This window comes from Macaca thibetana, chromosome 12, assembly GCF_024542745.1.
Source record: "Macaca thibetana thibetana isolate TM-01 chromosome 12, ASM2454274v1, whole genome shotgun sequence".
NCBI classification, from domain to species: Eukaryota; Metazoa; Chordata; class Mammalia; order Primates; family Cercopithecidae; genus Macaca; species Macaca thibetana.
The window spans coordinates 43,067,088-43,090,304 of NC_065589.1; the positions used below are offsets into that span (position 1 = coordinate 43,067,088).

Consider the following 23,217-nt stretch of genomic DNA (forward strand, 5'->3'; position numbering starts at 1 on the left):
AGAGTGACAATAACAGTATGAAAAGAGCAGCGTTGGCTCCACTGAGGACTACCATTTCTATAAAAGCAAAGGAGCAATTTAGAGGAAAGCTATCAAAATTAGTCACCATATCGGTGAGTTGATTGTTAAATAATGTCCTGAACTGACTTTGAAATAACACATGGGTATAGCAATGTTACTGTGTAGGGCAAATGGTAAAGAAACATCTTCTGAATTCATTTTAACTTACCTTACCTTTTCTTTTTGTCAAGTAAGTCTTTTATTTTTTTTTCATCAAGAAGTCAAGAAAGCACCTGTCCCTCTGTTAATTTTTTTACAGTATTAGATTTATACCTCTATTAAAGGATTTCAAAACTGCTTTGTAATTATCGAGAACAGATCTCAAGTTCTCATTTAAAAATAAAGTTAATGTCATGTCCAAAGTCATGGAGAAATTTAGAAGTGGTGTTTAAAATAGAAATTTAGACTACTGACTTGAAATCCCATGCTCTGACCACGAGACCACACGCCTGCCCAAAGATACTTAAAATTTTTACTGAGCTATTCTTCTTTGTAATTAGATGCAGTGATTAGAGTGTCTTTTGCATTACTCTGCATTTTTCTTTTAAGTCAGGGTTGTAAGCCACATAGGGCACTGTCCTTTACAAAACTAAACAAGGGATTTTCAGTTTTGCAATACAATCTCCTGATATTTGTTTATAGGTTTCACACATCAAAAACAATGAAATCTGTAATTTTTCAAATTACAATTCTCTCATTCTCTAAGTTATGTGCCTATGAGAATTTGCAAATCTTTTGAAGAGAATGTAATCTTTATGCTTACAAAATGTAGGTTTTCATATTTGGGTGCAATTACAAATCAAGGCCTTTTTTCCCCATAATAATCGGTTTCTTAAAGTTGTGGGTTTTCCTCATTTGAAAATAAATTAATGGGAATTTTAAGTTATAATTCATCCAGCTATTCAATCTTTTGAATCTTCAAAATTAGAAACCATTTATATTCTCAGTTCCCAAAGGAGAAATGACAGAAAGTGCTTTATATCAGAGCATGTAAATTACAATTTATTTTTTTGATTGGGGAAATAAAAATAAATAGTTAAAACTAGTTAAATTTAAATTTAAAAAGAAAGCTTTTATGTGACTGCTCATTATGTTTTTTCATTACAGGTATGTACTGTGTGATTAAATGTGAGTTTATTTTTATCAAGTACCTCTCAAGAAAGAAAGTCAGTTCTGAAACAGCAAAAGCTCAAAGTTCTACATACGGCTTTCAAAGGAATTTGAATTAGGTATCATTTGATGTTGCAAGAAACAATGATATCTTTTATAGCTCTAAACAGCAGTTTTTAAATTAGAGATTGATCTATAAAGGAGCTAAGTTTGCATAATCATTATTCATTTTAAGATAATATATGATAGCTACTAAATTATACAGTAGTTTTGTGCAGAGATTTATACATATTTTCTGATTGTCATCATCACATCATCTAATTATTCAGAAATCTCATTTTCAGAACCTTGGATTTTGGACATAGAGCTTTAAAAACAATTTGTACTTTATTTTGAGATGAAAATGTGGTCATTCACATTTTCCCAGACCTGCCTGGAGCAATCTGCAGGGTGGGGGTGAGATTTGGGAGTAGAGGGGAGGTGGAAATAGACACACACAAAACTTGTTAATTCCCATACAAGTGTGTGCTCGAAAAATGACAATAACAATCACAAAACCAGTTTATCATTGTTTTACATATTTATTTAATTCACTACTATGGGCTTATTTTGAGGTTTCCCAGAGGGAAACTAAGGTAGAATCAGGAACAACACTGCCCACATACAAAGGGGGGTCTTCCAGGTAGTAAGCCCTTGTCTCTTGATCTCAACTCTAGCAAACACACTGGAAGGCAGGCTCTTTGTCTAATTTGCTCAACACTGTACCTCTAGCATCTAGAGCAAGAAATGAAGGAATGGATGAATTATAAAGAATAATGACTCCTTTGGATACCTTTTAAATCAAGTTGCCAAGTCAACATTAATATTCATAGATAGACTGAAAGTGATGCCACAGATCAGTGAGTGATGTAGGAAGTCTACACATGGAAGGTATAATACTTGAGAGAACAAAGTCATGGTTGGGGAAATGGCTCTCTGACAGTGAGCATTTGGGCAATCTGAACTTTTCCAAAATGGACGTAAGTCATGGAAAGAACAGTGCTCTATTCACTTCAAAAACCTCCCCTTGAATATATGTGTGAAATATGATAGCTGGGCTTTCTTTAAAATTATACTTTGAAGGACAGGGTGGAGAAGACAGGAAAATAAGATGAATTAGAGATGAAATAAAATTGGCTTTGTGTTAATTGTTGAGGTTAGGCATGTGGGATTCACTTTGGTGTTTGAAATTTTCTATAATAAAAAGTCAACAAACATACACATCTCCACTTAAGAGCCTGACATAATAAACGTTTACACGGCTTAATGTGTAAATATAGCCTAATCTTAGAAAGCACTTCTTACACAGATTAACAAAATTTTAAAAACGTTTTTCTTTATGACAGAAAAAATTGCTTTCAGCTCTAGATGCAACAAATCATGATAGAAATTGGTAGTAGGCTGGGTGCCATACCTCGCGCCTGAAATCCTAGCACTTTGGGAGGCCAAGGTGGGTGCACTGCTTGGAGCCTAGGAGTTCGAGACCAGCCTGGGCAACATGGCAAAAACCTGTTTCTACAAAAAATACACACACACACACACACAAAATTAGCCAGGCATGGTGGCAGGCGCCTGTAGTCCCAGCTACTCAGGAGGCTGAGGTGGGAGGACCTGAGCCAGGAGGTTGAGACTGCAGTGAGCTGTGATCACCACTGTACTCCAGCCTGGGAGACAGAGTGAGATCCTGTCTCAAAGAAAACCTCCAAAAACCAAACAAAAAAACAAAAACAAACAAACAAACAAAAAACCCACAAACAACAACGACAACAACAAAAGAAACTGATGTCATTCCACATCATTAATATCAGGTTTTTAATGATCTTGGGGGAAACTAAGGAGCTATGCATATTACTCATCTTTATGCAAAGTCTGCATGATTCTCAGCACATTTTTGTGTTCACTTGGACAAGGGCTGAGTAAGTCAAGGAAAGTTATTGAAAAAGAGACCAAATAACCACCATGTATCCTCAATCATTCACCTGCTACCAACCATCTGCCAAAAAGACTTAAGTGTGGCCCTCTTGTTAGGTGGTAGAATTTATCATTTCATAATGTTTTTATGTGATTCTCATTGCTTGATCATGAGTCAGATTTATTTATCATGTAAAATTAATCTTGGATCCTGGCTTAACAACCTTTTAATGATTTTCTAGTTGTCTTAAAGTCTTGTTCCTCAATGTGGGATTGTGTATTTTCCTGCTTCTTCAGAAAACTCTTTTAGGACTCCTTTAGCGTGGTGATTTGTGACCTCATAAATACTAGTTAAATGAATATTAGATAATTAGTGTAAAATGAGTTTAACTTTGAATTGTCAATTATCTTTAGGCACAATCATTAGTGAGGTGATGCATTCAAATAAGAGTTGATGAAACAGAGTAAAGGAGGTGATTTTTCTAGTCCAATCCCCACACTTTCCCACTCAAATGATAACTGCAAGATTGATTTGTGAATGTTTGGCATGAAAGCCTAAAAAAGATAGCTACATATTACAGGGTCCTAAAGGCCAGGAATTATTTCTCTGTAAGTACCTTTTTCATTTCCTCATGACACCTAATAGTTCTGTAGCATAGCAGGCCTCAATGCCTTTCTCTGTAAAAATTACCATCACTACCCCCAGACTTTCTGATATGAAAATACACAGTTCTACCTTTAATAGTGTAAATCTGAAATTTTAAAAGCTAAGTTGTTACTGAATTAAGAAAATGTAAAATGATATCAGTACTAAGGCCAAAAAAAAAAAAAAAACCCTTTAATAGAAAAGGTCAAAATTAAGGGAGCTGTTTATTTAAAATTCTACTTTCACTCGTATTCATACAGTATATTTTGTAGTCTCCAACTGACCCTCCACCCCCAATCTATCTACTTATAAAAAGAGGGGTTTATGATTCAAATGCTATAGAGGAGGAAATCTAATTTTGACCTTGAGTCAAACTGATGCCAAAGGGAGTTTATGGTTTTCTCTACTTTATAAGCTATAATTGCAAATACAGTTTCCTTCATCTAAAAAACCATTCCACCCTGAAATTTTCAAACAAAAATAGTTTTCAGAAACATTGGCAAAAGACATCTTCAAAGGAAACTAACTAGTTTGAATTAAAAGGAAAGGGAGGAGAGAGATGGTGGATTTTTTTTTTTTTTTTTTGATGGTGGATATTTTTAAAGGGATTATGTTTTCAATATTTTGGGCACAAGATGTCTAATTCCTATTTTTTAAAGCATTTCTCATTTAAAATTTAAAGTAGATTAGTAACTTAAATGTGCTTAATTTGTAAATAAGATAAAAATAGCAAAAATGTGTATAACTTTAAGAGAAAAACAGTAATATAAAAATCCTTTCTCTAAATATTAAAGAGAAACAAAGGTATCAGTAAAAGCCATGAACTACTGAAATATAAGGGTCCATATCATATAATTAATACAAATGTAGTAATGGCATGAAATTTAGTGACCAAAAGTATTTTTGACTATTTTTATCAGAATATTTGATATGATAACTTCGTAATAACTTTAATTTCAACAAATAAATCATGTTAGTTGCCCCAATCCTGTTTATTATGGTGTATCTATAGGTTAAATTTAAAATCCTAACTAACTTTGAGATTAACTGACTAATCACCTTTGCTACAACTATTGGCTAACATTCAACATAAGACAAGTTAGGTTTCCAGTTTTACAAAGTTAGTACAATTTATCAGTAGTTGAGAAGGTAGGGTAGCACATTCAGTGGAAATGTCATCGCTTCTTACTCCTCATCACGGCAGGTTCCAAACTTTAATTTTCTCACTCCTTGTAAATACATAACTCTTTTCTTTGCATTGAATATATATACTTTTTTTTTTTTTTTTTTTTTTTTTTTTTTTTTTTTTTAGTTCTCACACTAAACTACTTTTGATTCCAGGGATTATTGAACATGAACTTTCATCACCAAAACCATGTTTGACTGAGGTAGCACAAGGGAACACACTGAATTAGTCTCAATATATTGTGAATTTACCTTTGAATTAAGTATATCAAATACAGAAACGGAAACTGGAGACATCTGAATCTTTGAGATGTCTCAGATATTGGACTGAAAGTTCATTTATCTTTTAAATGTCCATCCTAATGTGAAGTTCAGAGGTTCTTATTAATTTCTAGAAGGAAATAATTAAATACTTTTTTTAAAAATGGAGCTGGAAAAATATTCAGAGAAGTATAAAATCTTCCCAGAAATGACTCTGTGTCAGGACAGGCTAAAACAATAGGCTTAGAATGGTAAAGCCAGTTTCTGAAGTGATAGCCCCAAAAAATCCTGCCAAAAGTAAATTGACTAACCAAGCCAGAATAAACCAAACTCAAAACAGAAACAATCAGAAAACAAAGGTAAATGTTTCGGAATTGTTGAAGTTTTAACAGCCATTGGGAATATCCAATAAGACGACGAAGTGAGTCCGATACGATGAAGTGAGACCGAAAGTTATTTCGATTGTGGAACCCTTACCAGGGTAAACGTTCTGCAGCCTCTCTTCAGGAAAAGATAAAAGATGTATGATTACAGTCTGTAAAATATGTAAGATATAAAAGGTTCGGAGAATTAGAAGCTGACTTTAGAAAAGTAAGATTAGGTGGATATTCTCTGAAATTTGAAGAAAATATTCACAAGTAAAATGGAAGTCTTTCTGATGTGGTGTATGTTGAAAATAAATGGCATTAAGAAAAGTTCAAAAACTTAAAGGCTACTTCTACCTTTGATCACTAGGAGGGAAAGTTAGAGATGGTTTTGTTAAGTCCTTAAATGTGCAGGGTGACGCTACTCAAATCATTCCCTAGGGCCACTCGCAGAAAGAGAATATTAAAGTTGGGCTAGACTCATACCCAGCAGAACAATTCACAGAATCTTAATCTGTTAAGCTGGAAAGGACATTAAAGAACACCTAGTCCAGCCCCCTCATTTGACAGATATGGGAACTGAGATGCAGAGGGACTGAGTCATTTGTCTAATGTTATGCACTTGGTGACAGGCTGGAATAGAAATATGGTTTCTTGATCCCTGGTCTGAAGTTTTTTCCGCTATGGAATATTGACTAATCCGGGGCATCTCTATGCTCACTCAAAGCCAAAAACTATGTTATTCATAACGTGGATTGCCTTCTTACAGAGGTATGTGGGTTAAATAGAGCTAAATGCCATTACAACTATTGTGGTTATTTGAGCTTGCTGACTTGATCTACCTACTGGGGATCTACCTTCAACCACGAAGACCTGCAAAGGAGTCCACTGTCCTGTAATGCAATATTGTTACTTTGAGATCGAAACAATTATGTGAAAGTTCTTGCAAGAAAAGTTCTCTTTTAGACCCCCTTGTATTCTTACCATTTCCCTAAGTAATGGTACCTCATCTTGGAGAAGAATGGAGCTTAGATATCCAAATACGCTGGGCTGAACCCCGCCGGCCATTGTTGATGTTTCCATGTGGAGATAATCAGGGAATAGAATCTTCTAGTCTATGGCTATGTTTAGTTTATGTCATGGAGAAGAGAAGGAGACTGTCTATCAGGGTGGAAAATAACAAATGATAATTTTAATCAATTAAACATTTTGCCTATAAAATTGGACTATTATTGATATATCCATTAATAGAAATGCTTTTTTCCATACAGTAATCCCATGTAGGCTACTCGTACGGTCATTAGCATTTAATGCTCCTGATATTTCATGATAAATATTTACTTTCAAGTTAGAAAGAAAAAACTCACATATTTAAAAAAAGAGGAAGGTACTTCAAATCTGTTATGTTTTACATCATTTTCTTTCTATTTGATTCTTCTTTTAGGTTTAGAATAGATGTATATTGAATACATTTTTAGGCCAAATTCCCAAAGGCTAAGTATTGGATCAACATTTTTTGGAAGCTGATGCTAGATACCATCATAGAATGAACTCCTTAGATATAATACAAAATGTAAACTGTAATTGCAATTATGCTTATATAATAAATAACTTAGTAATCAGATTTTAAAAGTTTGACATCATGGTACAGGAATGAATATTCATATTATTGTCAATCTATCTCTATTTCTCAATTTAACAGCTTAAAGATTCTTATTTGTTTTCTGTGTAAGCTTACCAGCTTTCACAATCTTCTCTAATTTTGCAACACTGCTCTTCCAATACTTATAGCACATAAGGAAATTTTAATTCTAAGTTATATCCGTACATTCGAAATGAATATTCAAATATTAAACAGTACATTAGGATGACCTTTCTTGTTGGCACATCCCTTCTTTGCTGATTGCACATGATAGTAACCTACAAAAGAAACACATGATGACAATGACATAGGTTTGCGGCTATTTGACTTTCCAAAGGCCAAAGAGGAAGCTATCATTGAAACCAAACAGTAAATCCTGGCCAAATATAAAAATTGAAGTCAAACTTCACTACGTCTCTAATTCAGAGTTTGGTAGAACATTTCAATAAGCACAACTTATTTTTTCTTTATAGTTGATTATTTTCATCCTTTTCTGAAGAAATAACTAGACATTTTAAACTGAAATCCATGAATTCCTCTGAGAGCCACAAGATGGTGCTATAAAGTGGCATTTAGAAAATTTTGACAAACCATATGACTTCTAGGAGCAAATACTTATTAGGCACGGTCACGTAATTATCATTTAACAATATCAGCTACAGATAAATGGTATTTTAAAAAGGCAATAGTAAACCAAATTTTTTAAAATAAAGGAAGTATACTTTACTCTTAATGTTGTTTTAAAATATTCTGTCTCATAAATCATATTTTTGTTGACTCTGTTTTCAACAGAGTGTTTTAAGAATATTTTGTGAGAAGATTAAGAATGGAATTTGGATCTCAACAAGGCTAAATCATATTAGAGAAAGTACTGGACTGATTGGAGACCAATCCCTGCTCTCCACCTGAATTGCTGTAACCAGTCTTCTTTCCATCTCTTCCAGTGGTTCTCAATCAAGGGCAATTTTGCCCTTGGCAGGTTTTTGGCAACGTCTGGAGACATTTTTGGTTTTCCTAGCTGCAAGGGTGGGGATGGAGGGAGCTGCTACTGGCATCTAGTGTGTAGAGGCCAGGGATGCTGCTAAGGGTCCTACAGTGCACAGGACAGCCCCTCACAACAAAGAATTATATTGCTCAAAATATAACAGTGCCAAGGTTGAAAAACTGACCTATTCATTCACTTCCTTGTTGTTGGTTTGTTTGTTTATTCATTAATTTGTCCTCACATTCATTCACTGATGCATATACTTATCCACCATCAGTCCATGAATTCATTTCGTCAATACATTTTTACAATGTGCCTACCATGATTCAAGACTGGACTAAGGGCTGTAATGGCTCATGCCTGTAACCGCAGAACTTGGGAGGCAAGGCAAGAGGATTTCTTGAGGCCAGGAGTTTGAAATCAGTCTGGGCAACACAGTGAGACTGCATCTCTAACAAAATTTTAAAAATTAGCTTGGTGTGGTGGCATAAGACTGTAGTCCCAGCTACTTAGGTGGCTGAGGAGGGAGGATTGGCTTAGCCAAGAAGGGCAAGGCTGCAGTGAGCCATAATCATACCACTGTACTTCATCCTGAGCAGCAGCAACCCTGTATCTAAAAACAAAAAAAAAGATACAAAGATAAGGACTATCCTGTTTCTACTTAATCTGACAGGAGAGAGAGGTGCTTATGAAATAATCTAAACAATAATATGATGTGATCAGTGTTTCATTTCTAAGTGTAAGATGTTCTGGGAACAAAGAAATTATTTAATGAATCCTAGGAAAGAGGATAGAATTCAGGAAGTCTTCACAGAGATGGGGGTTGTTTATTGGATGGGTGGGTGAGGCCATGGAATGAAATTTTGAGCAAAGCACAAGCAAAGTCAGAGCCATGTAATAGTTTAAATTGTTGGTGAGCAGGTACTGTTAGGGTATGAAATTAGAATGAGGAGGGTTGGGAAAAGGAATGGAGAAAATACTTTAAAAATTGGGCAGGGCCACTCTGGGAAGGGCCCTGGACTTTATCCTCCAGGCATGTAAAGTTTAAAATAGGATCGGCACAGTGGCTCATGCCTGTAATCCTAGCACTTTGGGAGGCTGAGGACGGTGGATCACTTGAGGCCAGGAATTTGAGACCAGCCTGACCAACATGGCGAAACCCATCTCTACTAAAAATACAAAAATTAGCTGGGCGTGGTGGCGCAAGTCCATAATCCCAGCTACTCAGGAGGCTGAGGCATGAGAATCCCTTGAGCTTGGGAGGCGGCATTTACAGGGAGGCAAGGCTGCAGTGAGCAGAGAGTCTTCCACCACACTCCATCCTGGGCAACACAGCAAGACTCTGTCTCAAAAATAATAAATAAATAAATAAATAAAATTAAAAAATAAATAAATAAAATAGAAGAGTGATATTAGACATGTAATAATTACCCTCTTTAGGCCTGGGTTTCATACCCTTAATGTGAGAAACATGTCAGGTTTCCTCTAGCTTTAAACCATGTTTTATAATTAGACGGTCAATCCATTAGATATATTACATACTGTATACTATTAGATTTATATTACAACTTTCAACAAAATCACATCTATAAAGAACATTTTTTAATATATAAAAACTGTGTTGTCACAGACATTTACTTTCATTATGATGAGCAAAATATTATATATTCCTATTAACATATTTGGTGTTTGTTTTAAGACTGGACATACTTGAGGAGATCAAGTTATTCTACAGAATACAGTCTTCCAGGCCAGGCACTGTGGCTCACGCCTGTAATCCCAGCACTTTGGGAGACTGAGGTGGGCGGATCACAAGGTCAAGAGATCGAGACCATCCCGACCAACATGGTGAAACTCCATCTCTAATAAAAATACAAAAATTTGCTGGGCGTGGTAGTGAGCACCTGTAGTCCCAGCAACTCTGGAGGCTGAGGCAGGAGAAGCACTTGAACAAGGGAGGTGGAAGTTGCAGTGAGCCAAGATCGCGCCACTACACTCCAGCCTGGTGACAGAGTAAGACTGTCTCAAAAAAAAAAAAAAAAAGAATACAGTCTTCCAGTTGGTTTATTACTACGTCAATTGAGGTTGCACCCAGGATAAATTTTTAAAACATTTTTCCCTCCAACTTCTCTACTCTTGTACTTTTTATCAATAAATTTTAGACAGTCTAATTAGATACAACTAGTTTAACAAGTTTTATAGTTTGAAAAATTTCTTCAAAAGTATTAGTGTTTTATAGAAATAAAACTGTGGAGAGTCCTTTGTGTCTTACATTAACAAATAAAGAAAACCTGATATGAAAAGTTGTGTGGATTTTATTTGAGTAAAATCAGTAGTCATAAAATGAATATTTGATATAATTTGATTCTGATTTACAAAATGTATTTTCATTACGTATTTTTGATTATATGTTTTTATATTTATAATTTAAATTTGGCTTTAAAATATGAGTGGCTGAAGCCACTGCTGCAGACAGTTCTGTAGTCATTCAGAACTTAAGGTCACAGAATAGATCAAAGGGAGTAACATGAGATATAAGTAAAAAAAAAGAAGGATGAGGGTGCAGAGAACAAAAATGGGCCCCATATCTAATTAAAATACAGAAAACCCAGAAATCTCCTATAAGGAACACATCTATCCTTTTGCTTAAAATAGAAAAATGAAAATACCGATGTTTAAACTCACAGAGGTATTGGGAAGAGCAGGGTTGTATTACAGTCTTCAGAACTGGTTAATGATACAGTAACTGAGCCACTTTCATTCTTGCATGTTGTTTGAACTGTAATTACCTGCCCTATTTGATTGCATCTTTTGGAATCCTCCTTTCTCCTTCCCCCAAATCTTGATCGTTATGGTTTCTTTACCACATTTCCTCCAGTATTAATTCAAGTCTTTGATGGAACATTTCAGATTTGAATATTCATATTTATTTCCTCTGTAGAAATTAAGACCCATCCAATAATTTACAAAGTAATGTGGATTTTCCACAGCACTTGCTTTTTTTTTTTTTTTTTCCAGACAGAGTCTCGCTCCTGGGCTCAAACTACCCTCCCACCTCACCTCCTGAGTAGCTGGGGACTACAGGTGAGCACAACCATGCTTGGCTAATTTTTGGACTTTTTTTTTTTTTTTTTTTTTTAGAGACAGGGGTCTCCAAATGTTGCCCAGGCTGGTCTTGAACTCCTGAGCTCAAGCAATTCACCCGCCTTGGCCTTCCAAAGTGCTGGGGTTACAGGCGTGAGTCACCGTGCCCAGCAGTGCTTGCATTTTGAGACCACATAATAGATCTCTTTTCAAGAGAAAGGGTTAATTTTCAAAAGATAAGAACATTGTATGATGTTATAAAAAAGGGGTTCAAGCCCAAGAAAAGTGTTTGAACTAGTTTGTGGTTTTGAAGGGACCTTAGGTTTCAGGCACAGGCTGTGGAAGAAGCAGATAAGGGCAGATGGGGGTTGAAAAGTGCAGGACTGTGGGACACCCAGCTCTCCACCCCAACCCCCTGCTTCTATCAGCCACTCTGCTTTCATCTCTACTGTCTTATTTCAGGTGAGGTGTAATTTTTTTTGAGGCAGGGTCTTGCTCTCTTGGGCTGGGGTGCAGTGGTGTGATCACAGCTTACTGCAACCTCGACGTCCTGGCCTCAAGCCATCCTCCTGCCTCAGCCTCTCCAAAGCACTGGGGTTACAGATGTAAGCCACTGCACCAGGCAGAGGCAGAATTTGAACAAAGGGTTATGAGGAGACGCCAGGTGATCTCTAAGGTCCCTTCTGCCCTGTAGGGGCAGGGAATTTTTGCTTTCAAATCTTTGACATGAGCATTGACCTTTAAGCTAAAAGTGTTGAATAATAACTGAGAGACACAGGATAGGATAAAGAAAACATGCAGGCTGGGCACGGTGGCTCATTCCTGTAATCACAGCACTTCGGGAAGCTGAGGCAGGCCAACTCCTTGAGTTCTGGAGTTCAAGACTAGCCTGGGCATCATAGCAAAACCCCGTGTCTACAAAAGAGACAAAAATTAGCAAGGTGTGGGAGCACGTGCCTGTAGCCCCAGCTATTAGCCAGGTGTGGTGGCACCTGCCTGTAGCCCCAGCTACTCAGGAGGCCTAGGTGGGAGAATCACCTGAGCCTGGGAAGTAGCGGCTGCAGGGACCCATGGTCAGCCACTTCATTCCGTCCTGGGCAAGAGCGAGAGTCTGTCTCAAAACAAAAATAAAAACAAAAAACCATGGTTTAAAAAAAAGGCATCAAAATAAAAGTTTTTAAAAAAGCAAAAGCACCAACAAATTAATCTTTACCCCTTCTTCCTAAGAAATTAAATATTTTTTATTTAAATGTAATGAAACGGTACATTCAAAAAAGTTAAATTCCTTCCAACACTGAGCTATATAGTAAAAACCAAACAAACTAGCAGGAAAACCTGAGTTTGAGTGTCCTGCAGAGACGGGGCTTGGAGATCTACCCAAGAGCAGGAGAACTGGTTCTCTCCACAAGGGGCTCCTTTTCAAAACAAGGGGTGCCTCTGAACACCCACCTGAATTAGGACGTGGCAAACATGACACGCAGGCTTTCGTTCTGGGTCTCTGATTTCTGTGCATATAGGACCTTCCCCTCTTGGTGTCAGTAAGAGTTGCCATTCATTTGCATATACATAGGGACATTAAACAACAACAGCCCTACAAAAGTGTGGAGAGCGTGACTGGCCACTGCTGGACTGACACAAGATGTTGGCAGTTACCATTCACGGGTTGGCATTTTTAAGTAAATATTTATAGATAAAACTTCATAAAACAACAAAAATTCACGTAACTTAGGGGAAAACGTGTCTAAGCATTCCCAGCATTGTTTGAATATAATGATACATTTTGTGAATTTTAGTAGCTTTGGAAATAATCTTAAGGTCATCCCAAAAGTTAAAACAAATTTTCAGCAGAAATTCAAAGTCTATTTTAGGAATTGTTTTTCATCTGCAATATAACTAATAGTTATGAAAAAACAGCGTTGGAGAGAGGCTCTTGGAAACACTTTATTTCATCTGCATTATGCCCAGGTCCCTTAATAAAGGAAAGCACAACTGAATGACCACATGGAAGGTATATAAAAGCAAATAATGAATTAAGGGGCGGGTGGATCATAGGCTTTTAACTTTTGGCTAGTTACATGAGATATTCCAGCTGTGAATGCATAGCAAGCGATTCCATTTTAAGCTAATAACTATGCTTACATTTTAGCCTATTGGTCTTTTTCGAAAGAGACATTGGCAGACTAAGGAGAAAGACCCCAATCCATACTGTGTAAAAGGAAAGTGATTTCAAAAATATTAAGGTGAAAAATAAATTGTTAATTTTCAAAATTCTATAGTTTCCCACACCCCTCCTTCCTCCAGACAAAAATGGCTAGTGATCATTTTATGTAATTAATACACAGGTGTGTGGGGAGTGGAGGTGTTTCTGTTAGTTGCTGTCACTTTTTTCTGAACATCAAGCTCCTTTTCTTCACTTAAATTAATAGCACAGCTTCTGTCGCTCCAAACTAATAATGGTAGCAGTGAAATCTATTTGCTATTTTAAAAAAATGACTAGTAGAACACATATTTCATAATATCACATGATAAAACAATTTAAAATATACAGGTAATTAAAAACACTTTACTGTCCTACAATGACAACTAAGGTCACTTTTTAAAATCTCTTATTTATCAGACTACATTTATACGAAAGAAGAAATAAATTGTTTTGTGTGTTCCATGAGGGAAGAAAATAGAATGAAGTCTGACATAGTGCAAAAATGTGATTAAAGTGAAATTTTCAAAGAAAAAACTGCAATAAGAATTAGACTTCTGTCTTTCTAAGGATAATTCTCTACTCATGGTTTCCTGAACACAAACAAATGCTACACCAAAAAAAAGAAAAAACAACAACAGAATATAGATAGTATTAATTAGGAGGTTCTTTAAAAACATTTCAAAATTCCACAGCACAACAGGAAACCTAATTTTCATACTCTGAAACGTATCAGGTAAGTAGAGTGGATTCTTTTCCTTGTTCCAATAAGGTTTTGCCACCTTCTTTTTTTCTTTCTTTCTTTCTTTTTTTTTTTTTTTTGAGACAGAGTCTTGCTCTGTCCCCCAGGCTGGAGTGCAGTGGCACGATCTTGGCTCACTGAAACCTTCACCTCCCAGGTTCAAGTAATTCTCGTGCCTCAGCTTCCTGAGTAGCTGGAATCACACGCATGCACCACGACACCTGGCCAAGTTTTGTATTTTTAGTAGAGACAGGGTTTCACCATGGTAGCCAGGCTTGTCTCAAACTCCTGACCTCAAGTGATCTGCCTGCCTTGGCCTCCTTAAAGTGCTGGGATTACAGATGTGAGCCACTGCGCCTGGTTTGCCTTCTTTTGAAATAAATTGGCTGTCTTCTATCTATGGAAGTCTAGAAACTCTTGAACAGAATATGAATTATATGTCTCCACTGGCCTGGAAATTTCTACCCTTGACATTGTTGGTTTTGTTGCCCATGTCGGGGGCCAGAAGAGAGGATGCAGGCAGGGCAGAGTGGCACGGTTTCCTCTCAGGCCTACAATCAGAAACAGGTTGGCGCAAGGGAACAATCCCAGGGCCAGGATCAGGGTGAGGTCAGTGAGGCTGAGTTGAGAGGCAAGTGCAGGGTCGGATCCTGTCTTTACTTAAGATTTTGATACTTTGTTCACCACATTTCTTTTCTGCATTAATTTTTATTTTTAAAAATGTTGCATCCCTGAGTTTTTTGGCACCTACTTACATTTGTGCCCAGGGTGAATGCCTCATTGACCTCACCCTTGTCCTAGCCCTGCTCAACCAGTACCTGGGCTGTGGGCTCAGGTAGATCCGTGAGGCCACAGCAAGCACAGCCTCTCCCTTTTACCTCTTCAGCTCAGATGGGCCAGGAAAGTCTTCTACAAGAGCTAAGTTCTCCCTGCTTGCAAAAATGAAAACGAAGGGTAAAGAAAAGTGTCCTCTTTGTCTAACAGGAAGCCAATGGGAGTGTTACGGAACAGCAGTTGTAGATAGAACTGACCGGTGGGAGTTTCAGTTTGTCTCTATTCTAGGGTTTATATCTTTCTGGACAGGAACAAAAGAACTAATGCCCACAAGGTGAATTTAGCAGAAGAATCAAGGAGTCAGAATAATACATTTATTCAAAAAGTAGGAAGACTCCCTCCAAAGAATGCTAAGTTAAATAAAAATGAGAGACTTGAGATGCACACACAAATATTACATAAAGCTCTTTTATGTAGCGAAATGGGCAGGATTACATGCAGTACACCTAAAGTAAGCGATGGTAACTTTCCATTCTTGAAGAGAACAAAATAATACTTTCAATCGTATCGCTAAACTTCTCATGAGACAGGTTGGTATGTGTCTCCTTGTATTTTCCAAAAATACATACTTACCGTCCTCAGGCAGGCGCCAGATGCTGCCCCCCACAAAGAACACTGGGGCCCTGCTTCTCTCCATTTGTGTTTGAAGCGAGTAGAGTGGAGAAAGGGATGCTTTCAGAAATGTTATCTTACTTAATGTCCCCATAGCCTGTAGCTCTGTAAGGAACAGTCTCACAGGGAGAGAGAGAGGATTAGGAGCCATGGGGGAAAAAGCTTTCCTTCTGGCAGTTTCTACAGCTAGAACCATGAAGCCCCTAGGTGTCACACTGTTTTCTCTGGAGGAATATAAGACTAGATGTAATATTATTACACCATCTCATTTAGAAGTAGTATCATCATCCGATTGTTTGGAAAGGTGAAATACAGGGGATTCTAGTTCTTTGCCCTACCATGGAAGGAACATTTGACACCACAGTACTTTTTTTTGGAAAACGGAAGCTAAAGCTAGAGGCCAAAAAAGCTCTCAAAAGGGAAGATGAAGAAAGTTAGGAATATTGGTCTGGTTAAAAAGCTCTCAAAATTATGTAGTGAATGCTGACATTAGATAGGTATTGCTCTTTAGGTAATAACATGGATATGTATCTCCTTTATGCATTTTTATGCAGATTTAGTAGGAAAAAAACCCTAAATATATATTTAATTCCATAGGATCCCAGTGCATTTTGAGGATTTAAACAGATAAGCCAACCTCAAAGGGACTGATTCTTGCAACTAAAACACAGACACCTCTGGGGTGAAATGTGGCAACAGTTTGACAGGCATAGCAGTAGCTTAGGCCAGAAAGGATTTATCCAATTAAAATTATGGGATGAATTTTGGCTGGCAGAATGTAATTACCAGCCTTGGAATGGATCCAGGATCCTGAGGTTAACACCCCTCCTCTTGCCAACAACCCTCCTACCTGCCAACACTCCGAGATGGAGAAGGCTGGATCTGACATAATCGCACATAATACTGTTGTGACATCTAAGTACAATGATGATGATGTGAGAAGCATCATGAACCTGATTTTTTTTAACACTCATTATGTTACTTATTTTTATGCCACATTAGGCTAGAAACCAAATGTCCACATAAATGTTAATTTCCTCAAATCTGTGTTTAAAAATTATAATTAGAAAATAAAAAATAGATTTAAAAATTAATTTATTCCGTCAAAGTAGTTATTTAGTGATTATTTCACTACAGGAACAAAATTGGATCAAAATGGTGACATTTAATCCTTGCTACACGAAAAAAAAAAAGCAGGTCCTGATTTTTTGGAAGCGAAATGTGTTTTCAAGGTTGAGTGGCCTAGAAAAAAAGGAAATGCGGAAGCCTGTTTCATATTCGTTGTAACTTTGACTAAATGGGTATGCACAAGGACTGCTTTTGTCCCGGGGTAGGTCCAGTTCACAGTCACGGGGGCCACTAATCCTTCAGGAGGGGATTTACTAGAAGGGTGTGTGTGACTGCATGTGTCCCTTGCAAGGAAACCAAAGAGCCCCCTGCTGGTGCATGATCAATAGGCAAAGACCTGATCATTAGATTCCAATGCCCCTTTAAAGTCATTAACTGACTAGAGAATTGCGAAGGGTTTGGCGATACAGAAGAGCAGACGAAGAGGCAACACTGAGAAGAAACTGAAGCGTTCAGGGACGCCAGGCACGTGGTGCCGGGTCAGGGAGGGAGAGGCAGAGCCAGCCCGGGCGGTGTGCGGCTGGGGTGGGGCGCGCTCCGGGCGCCCGGGAGGCGGAGTCGGCGGCGGAGGCTGCGCGCGGGCCACGCGCGGCGGCGACTCGGGCTAGGCAGCCGCGTTGCCCCAGTGCCCTTCGGTGCGCGCAGGTCCGCTCCCCTTCCAAAAACTGCGGAGCGGGAGGCGCGGCCGCTAGTTCGAGAGCTCGTCCGGGGCAGCGCAGCCGCCGGCCGCCCCTCACTCCCGGGCGCCACAACCCCGCGCCCTCGCCGCTGCTGCGTTCCGCGAGACCTGTGTGGAGTCCGGGAGTCACTTCGGGTTCCCTTTCAGCGCACGTGGTCCTGGGACACTCCACCCAGGAACCCAGGCGGCACCGCGCAGGGATTCCCAGCAGCGGGGTTCTGGCCGCAGCACGCGTTGCAGCAGCCTGGCGAGCCTCCTTGCGGCCTCCAAGTGCCGGTGGGGTGCGTGCGCAGGGGGCAGGTGAACTGCTGCACTTTGCACTTGCTGGGCTAGGTTCTCTGGGGTTGGGGAGGCGCGGAGGCGGAGGACGGTCGCGTGTTTGATCTATCACCAGAGGTCATCCAATGGTAATTGAAGGGATGGGCTAGGAAGACTAGGATCTCCCTGTCCCAAACACAGAGTGTTTTGGGGGGCTTGCGTTTGGGTCACTTTCTGAGCCTGGTACTGCCGCTCATTTCAGCTTCGCTGTGAAGGTGAATTTTTCTAACACCATCTTTGTGTGATTTAGCTGTCCACAGGGAATCAAAATGTGGAATGAGAGGATGAAACTAATCCTTTCTTTTGCACTGTTAGGGGTTGCCATAAACACCATTTGTTAAAAAGCATAATTATGTTGGGAAAGTGCCTGATGAGACAATTAAGCTGCATAAACACACTGAAAACAAATGAAAACCAGAAGACGCCCACACCCCTTGTGTAAAGCAATTTTTTGTTTACATAGAAACGAGAGGTCTGGGCTGATTTATTACAATAATGTTATTAATATCTAGAAAAACCTAATGACAGACTTTTTATGAATTTTCAGTGATGAGACGATGGACTTGATATGAAAACCTGCCTGCAAACCTGAGCTAGCTACGAAGCCTGAGCTCTCTCTAGGTTAAGATGATTAGGCCAACGAATGATCCTGGCGAACAAGCCAGCGGATTTATTCAGGGAGAGCACCATTACTTGCACCAGAGCACTTTTAGCTTAAACTCTAAAGTTTAAAGCATGTCTCAGAGTTAGACCACTGTGGTTGATATCCCTCACGCAGGGAACATTACCTGTCAGAAAACGACCCTCATCAAACATTTGTTGAATGAATTCATGAGGGCCTCATCCATTTTTAGTTATGATATTTAAAAGAGACCAACGTTATGAGGTGCTGAACTTGAAGAGGGAAATTGTTTTCTTATTATTTTAAGATATTTTAATTCCTTTAGATCGTGAATATCATTTGAGGTATGGAAAAATGAGTCAAAAATGCTATTCTAGAGTACTAAAAAGAAAGCAACCTCCAAAACCTGTGTAATTAATCTATTTTCAACAAAAATCACATTTTTGATATTATTGAGTAATATATATCAGAATACGTGTCATCTTTCAAGTTACAGAATTTTGTAAAAAGACTTTAAACTGATTTAGAAACTTTGGTGGAACAAGGAGGAACTTAGACAATTGTCATGTAAACCATCCAAATGGCTTCCTTGTTTATTATACAAACAATGTCCATGGTGTGGCCTGTAGATACTTTTTCATTCTTGCCACAAGAATTTCTTTTATAAGAATCCACATATTAAATAATCTTCCTCGTTTCCTTTTTCTGCATTTCCCCAGTAAGTCTAGTTTAACAACAAAAAAAAATCATACCTATTTGTAAAATAGTACAGACCTTGAAAACAGGGATAAGGCTAAGGAAAACTATGCTTAAAATGGGATAACACACTTTAATGAAAAACTTTCACATACATGATGGAATTCATACTGAGGACCCTGCCAGGTATTTTCCAGTGTCGTTACAAGGTTCGTATGTATGTGACCGTGTACACATTGTTTCTTATTTTAGTCAATCTGGGGATTTTATGCTTTAGAATTTTTCTAGGAATGAAATAGTAAAGTGCTCATATTATGACTGCTTCATTTCCAAAAAGTTATGATTTTTTTATAGTTAAAACATGAAAATATGAATGAACTCTAGAGACACATAAAAATTTTTCTCCTATTCCAGAAAAATCATGTCTTCTTCCAGAGTGGGACTCCGTTTGGCTGCCTGTTTACTAAACATTTCAGAAGCCAGAAGAAAATACATTGTTGAGAGCATAGCAAAAGCAGCTCTTCTTGACAAAAATGGTAGGAAAAGCAGACAATTGAAGCTGAATATTGTAGTGTTTTGATAATATAGTAATTTTTGTACTGTGCACATTGTATCTACAGAACACTTTTCTTCCTTTCTTCCTGAATTTTCCTCCTTGTTCTTGAGCTGTTGCAGCTCTGCACAACTCTAGGATACTGAGATAGCTCAGTTACTCAGATGTGCACATATGCTCTTTTCTAAATGTCTGCATACGCTCAGCAGCGCAGCTCTTAACATTTGCGTGTGAGTCTCTGAGATGCGTGTTGTTCAGAATATTGACAGGCTTCTGGGGAGGATGTATTTACCTAAAAGTATAATGTTTCCCTCATGGGTCGTTTATTTGATCATTAATAGAATGAGCATAATCGTACCTTATGCTTTTTATTGAGCAGGTTAAATGAAAAATAAACTTGCCAAATACCAACTACTTTTCAAAGCACTCCTGCCAGCAAAGCCCATGCAATCATTACAGTATTATTATTTCTGCCCTCTTTTCTCTGTATAGAGACTGTTAGGCAAGTGCATTTAAATGATGTGCGTAAGATCACTCAGCAATTTGGTGACAGAAGACTGGAACTCATGCCTCCTTATTCCCTTGGCCAGTATTACTATGAAGGATACTGCTCTTTTTTTCACCCTTCTTAAAATGTTCCTGTAATGACACATGGTTAGATATTATTTGTCTTTACTTTCACTCACACTAACACACACAACAGTATATACAGTCGTTTAAATAGAATGCTTGTTATTAAATCAATAACTTTTTGGCAACAAGTGAAACCAGCCCTAAAGCATTTCAGACAGTAAATTTTAATTTCCGATTGTCATTTTTAATGTGGTTACTGTTTTTCATATGAAAGAAGTGTTTTCCCCCAACCCATCTTAACTGTGAGCATATTTAAGTTACTGTCTCGCAACTTTGCAGGAGCCAGAAATGTCTATGAAAATTCCTGATAATTGCTGATAGGAAAACTCCTTTGGAGTTGGTATGCAGCTGTGATTTTGCATGCTTTTTGTGGAAAGAGCCAGCTCGGGCTCTTCATTGTCAGACACAGTACACCTAATGGGATTGGGTTGCCTGTCTCTGTGATTAAGTAAATGTGCAGAGACATTTGTGGAAGACACACACTGATGGATGCCTGGGTCTCAACTCACAGTTTTTATCAGCTTATTAGTGGCAGCAGCTCAAATGGAATTATAGCTATTATACTCCATTACAAATACCAAACAATTTACTTCTGCTGAGATTCACACTGACAGCTCCTCTTGCCAGCAGTAATTTTTTTTCTATATGCATGCTTAAGAAATTGCAGGAGAGAGTAGTATTTTATTCTTTCAGCATTTGATTCAATTGAATCATATGAAACTGAGAATAAAAGCTTTTCAGGAGAAGATTTAGGATGAAAAAAAATTGAATCATATCTCTTTTTTTCCAGGAGTTAGAGTATGTTGAAAAACTACATAAAATAGGAGGTTGCATGATCTTGTTCTTACTTCATCTTTTATAGTTTTCAAAATGCAAGGAAGGTAGCACTAGTTAAGAAAATGAACCTTTTTTTTTTTAACAAATATTTTAAAGGCATTTTTTTAAGTGAGTGGAATAAAACTATATAAACTGTATTTTTTTTCTAATTAAGCAATGTGAGCACATTTAAATGGCCTAGAAAGGTCTTAGGTAAAGGAATCTGAGTTATAAATTTTAGACCTACACCAGGGCAGGACTCTATAGATGCTCATTTGGCCATGAGTGAGTGACATACATATGTTTATCTTCTCACATTATTAAAATTAATAGTGTAGGGCTGTTGTAAGCTCTGTAGTTCCTGGGTGTAACTTGTTTTTCCTTTCCTCTGAAAAGATTAATTGTTAAGCTGCCAGGGGACAGGGAGACAAGGTATAATAGCATAACCAAAGGTTTAATTACCGCCTGAAAACTTTTGTCCTTCACTTTGAATTTGCTTTTGTAGGCATAAGGGGTACTTTTAAGGAGCCTGGACCATGCTTGTAAACTTCAAAAATAACTCTAGGGCTATGTATGGCTGCCACACAAGGGAATGGCAGCTTTCTCCTCCAGCTTACACATATTCAAGAGAGTCACAAACCACCAAAAGCTGGAAGTTGTTAACATCTGAAGGCTGTTGGTGGCCTCCGAAAAGGAGATGGTGGACTCAGAACAGTTTCTAATGGACAGGTGCATGCGTCTCAAAAACCTCTGCTCTGGGCACTAATTGGTCTATTCTAGTTTTACCAGATGTTAGATCTTGACCCAAACAGTTTAGTTTCTGGATTTGGGAAGGAAATGTTGACAAGGCCTAGGTGATGAGATTGATGAAGAACAGGATTTACAGCGATATGATTTGGCTATTAGAGAAAGGGGCTACCATCTTAGACAGAGTTAAGGGAATTTTGGCAAATTCAGTAGCAAGTCCAAAAGAGGGTCTATTATAGACATCAAAAGCTTGTGTCTGGGCTGAGCCATCTGGTTATACAATAAGATGCTGTAAGAAAAGTGGACATTGCCTCTCATGAATTTCATGTTTATTCAACGTCACTTCCAAAAGTCACATCCCAGAATTTTTCAACTAAGCTAAATTTAATTATACCAGAAGAAATAAACTATTAAGGTTTTATCACAGAAAAAAAAATTCTTGCACTCCTGTCTTGTTTTCTTTACAGGAAAGAAACATCCTCAAGTGTCAGTGCTCAATATATTTTCTGATCAAGACTATAATAGATCAGTCATTACAATAGCAGCTTCTGTTGATAAGTTGGGTAAGATTTCAGTTTCTTTCTTCACATATTTGTCTTTATTTTGGTGAAGGGTAGGCCTTCGGGTAGACCTGAACATTATCTAATCATTGATTTCCTGTGTAAATCTGAATACTCCCCTCTGTTAAGTAAAGAGTCTACCACAAAACTACATTTAGTCATTTTTCTGAACATGTAAATCTCAAACATCCTCCATTTCCTCTTTGTTACAGTGAACTTTGGGGTCCAAGATTTCATGACTTTTTTTTTTTTCTTTTTCTTTTTGCTGAAGATGATCACATATCCTTTGTGGTTAAGAAAAGACATCTTCAGGTTTTAGCCCGTGAAGTAATAGTGTTGAAGTCAGCTTTCATTTCACTGCTAAGCTGGCATGGAATGAAACATGCTAAGCAGTGCATTCTGGGTTGGGAACTTGAGATCTGGAGTTGGGCCATGAGTTGACATGTCTCACAGGGACATTGTAAGGTTTAGTAGAGAGCTTACTGATAACTTCAGCAAGCATAGGACAGATTATCTTTTTTTTTTTTTTTTTTTTTTTCAAGACAAGAGTCTCACTCCATCACCCAGAGTGGAGTGCAGTGGCCTGATTTCGACTCACTGCAACCTCTGCCTCCTGGGTTCAAGCAATTCTTGTGCTTCAGCCTCCTGTGTAGCTGGAATTACAGGCGCACACCACCATGCCTGGCTAACTTTTTGTATTGTTTTCAATAGAGATGGGGATTTGCCATGTTGGCCAGGCTGGTCTCAAACTCCTGACCTCAAGTGATTTGCCTGCCTCAGCCTCCCAAAATG

At 38.1% G+C, this 23,217-nt stretch overlaps 2 protein-coding genes across 5 annotated transcripts in view; one reads left to right on the forward strand and one right to left on the reverse strand.

The window, feature by feature from the left end:
* Positions 1-23,217, reverse strand: part of SPATS2L (spermatogenesis associated serine rich 2 like) — a 1,108,221-nt gene that overhangs the window by 609,777 nt on the left and 475,227 nt on the right. The window lies entirely within an intron of this gene.
* Positions 17,343-23,217, forward strand: part of FTCDNL1 (formiminotransferase cyclodeaminase N-terminal like) — a 90,460-nt gene continuing 84,585 nt past the window's right edge. For 2 of the 4 annotated variants that reach the window (XM_050750737.1, XM_050750735.1), the window contains exons 1-3: positions 17,343-17,780; positions 19,531-19,652; positions 22,333-22,428. In XM_050750737.1, the coding sequence (XP_050606694.1) occupies positions 19,538-19,652; positions 22,333-22,428 (211 nt within the window). In that variant the 5' untranslated portion in view covers positions 17,343-17,780; positions 19,531-19,537. The remainder of the gene's footprint in view (positions 17,781-19,530; positions 19,653-22,332; positions 22,429-23,217) is intronic. The other 2 variants (XM_050750736.1, XM_050750734.1) reach the window with 2 other exon arrangements.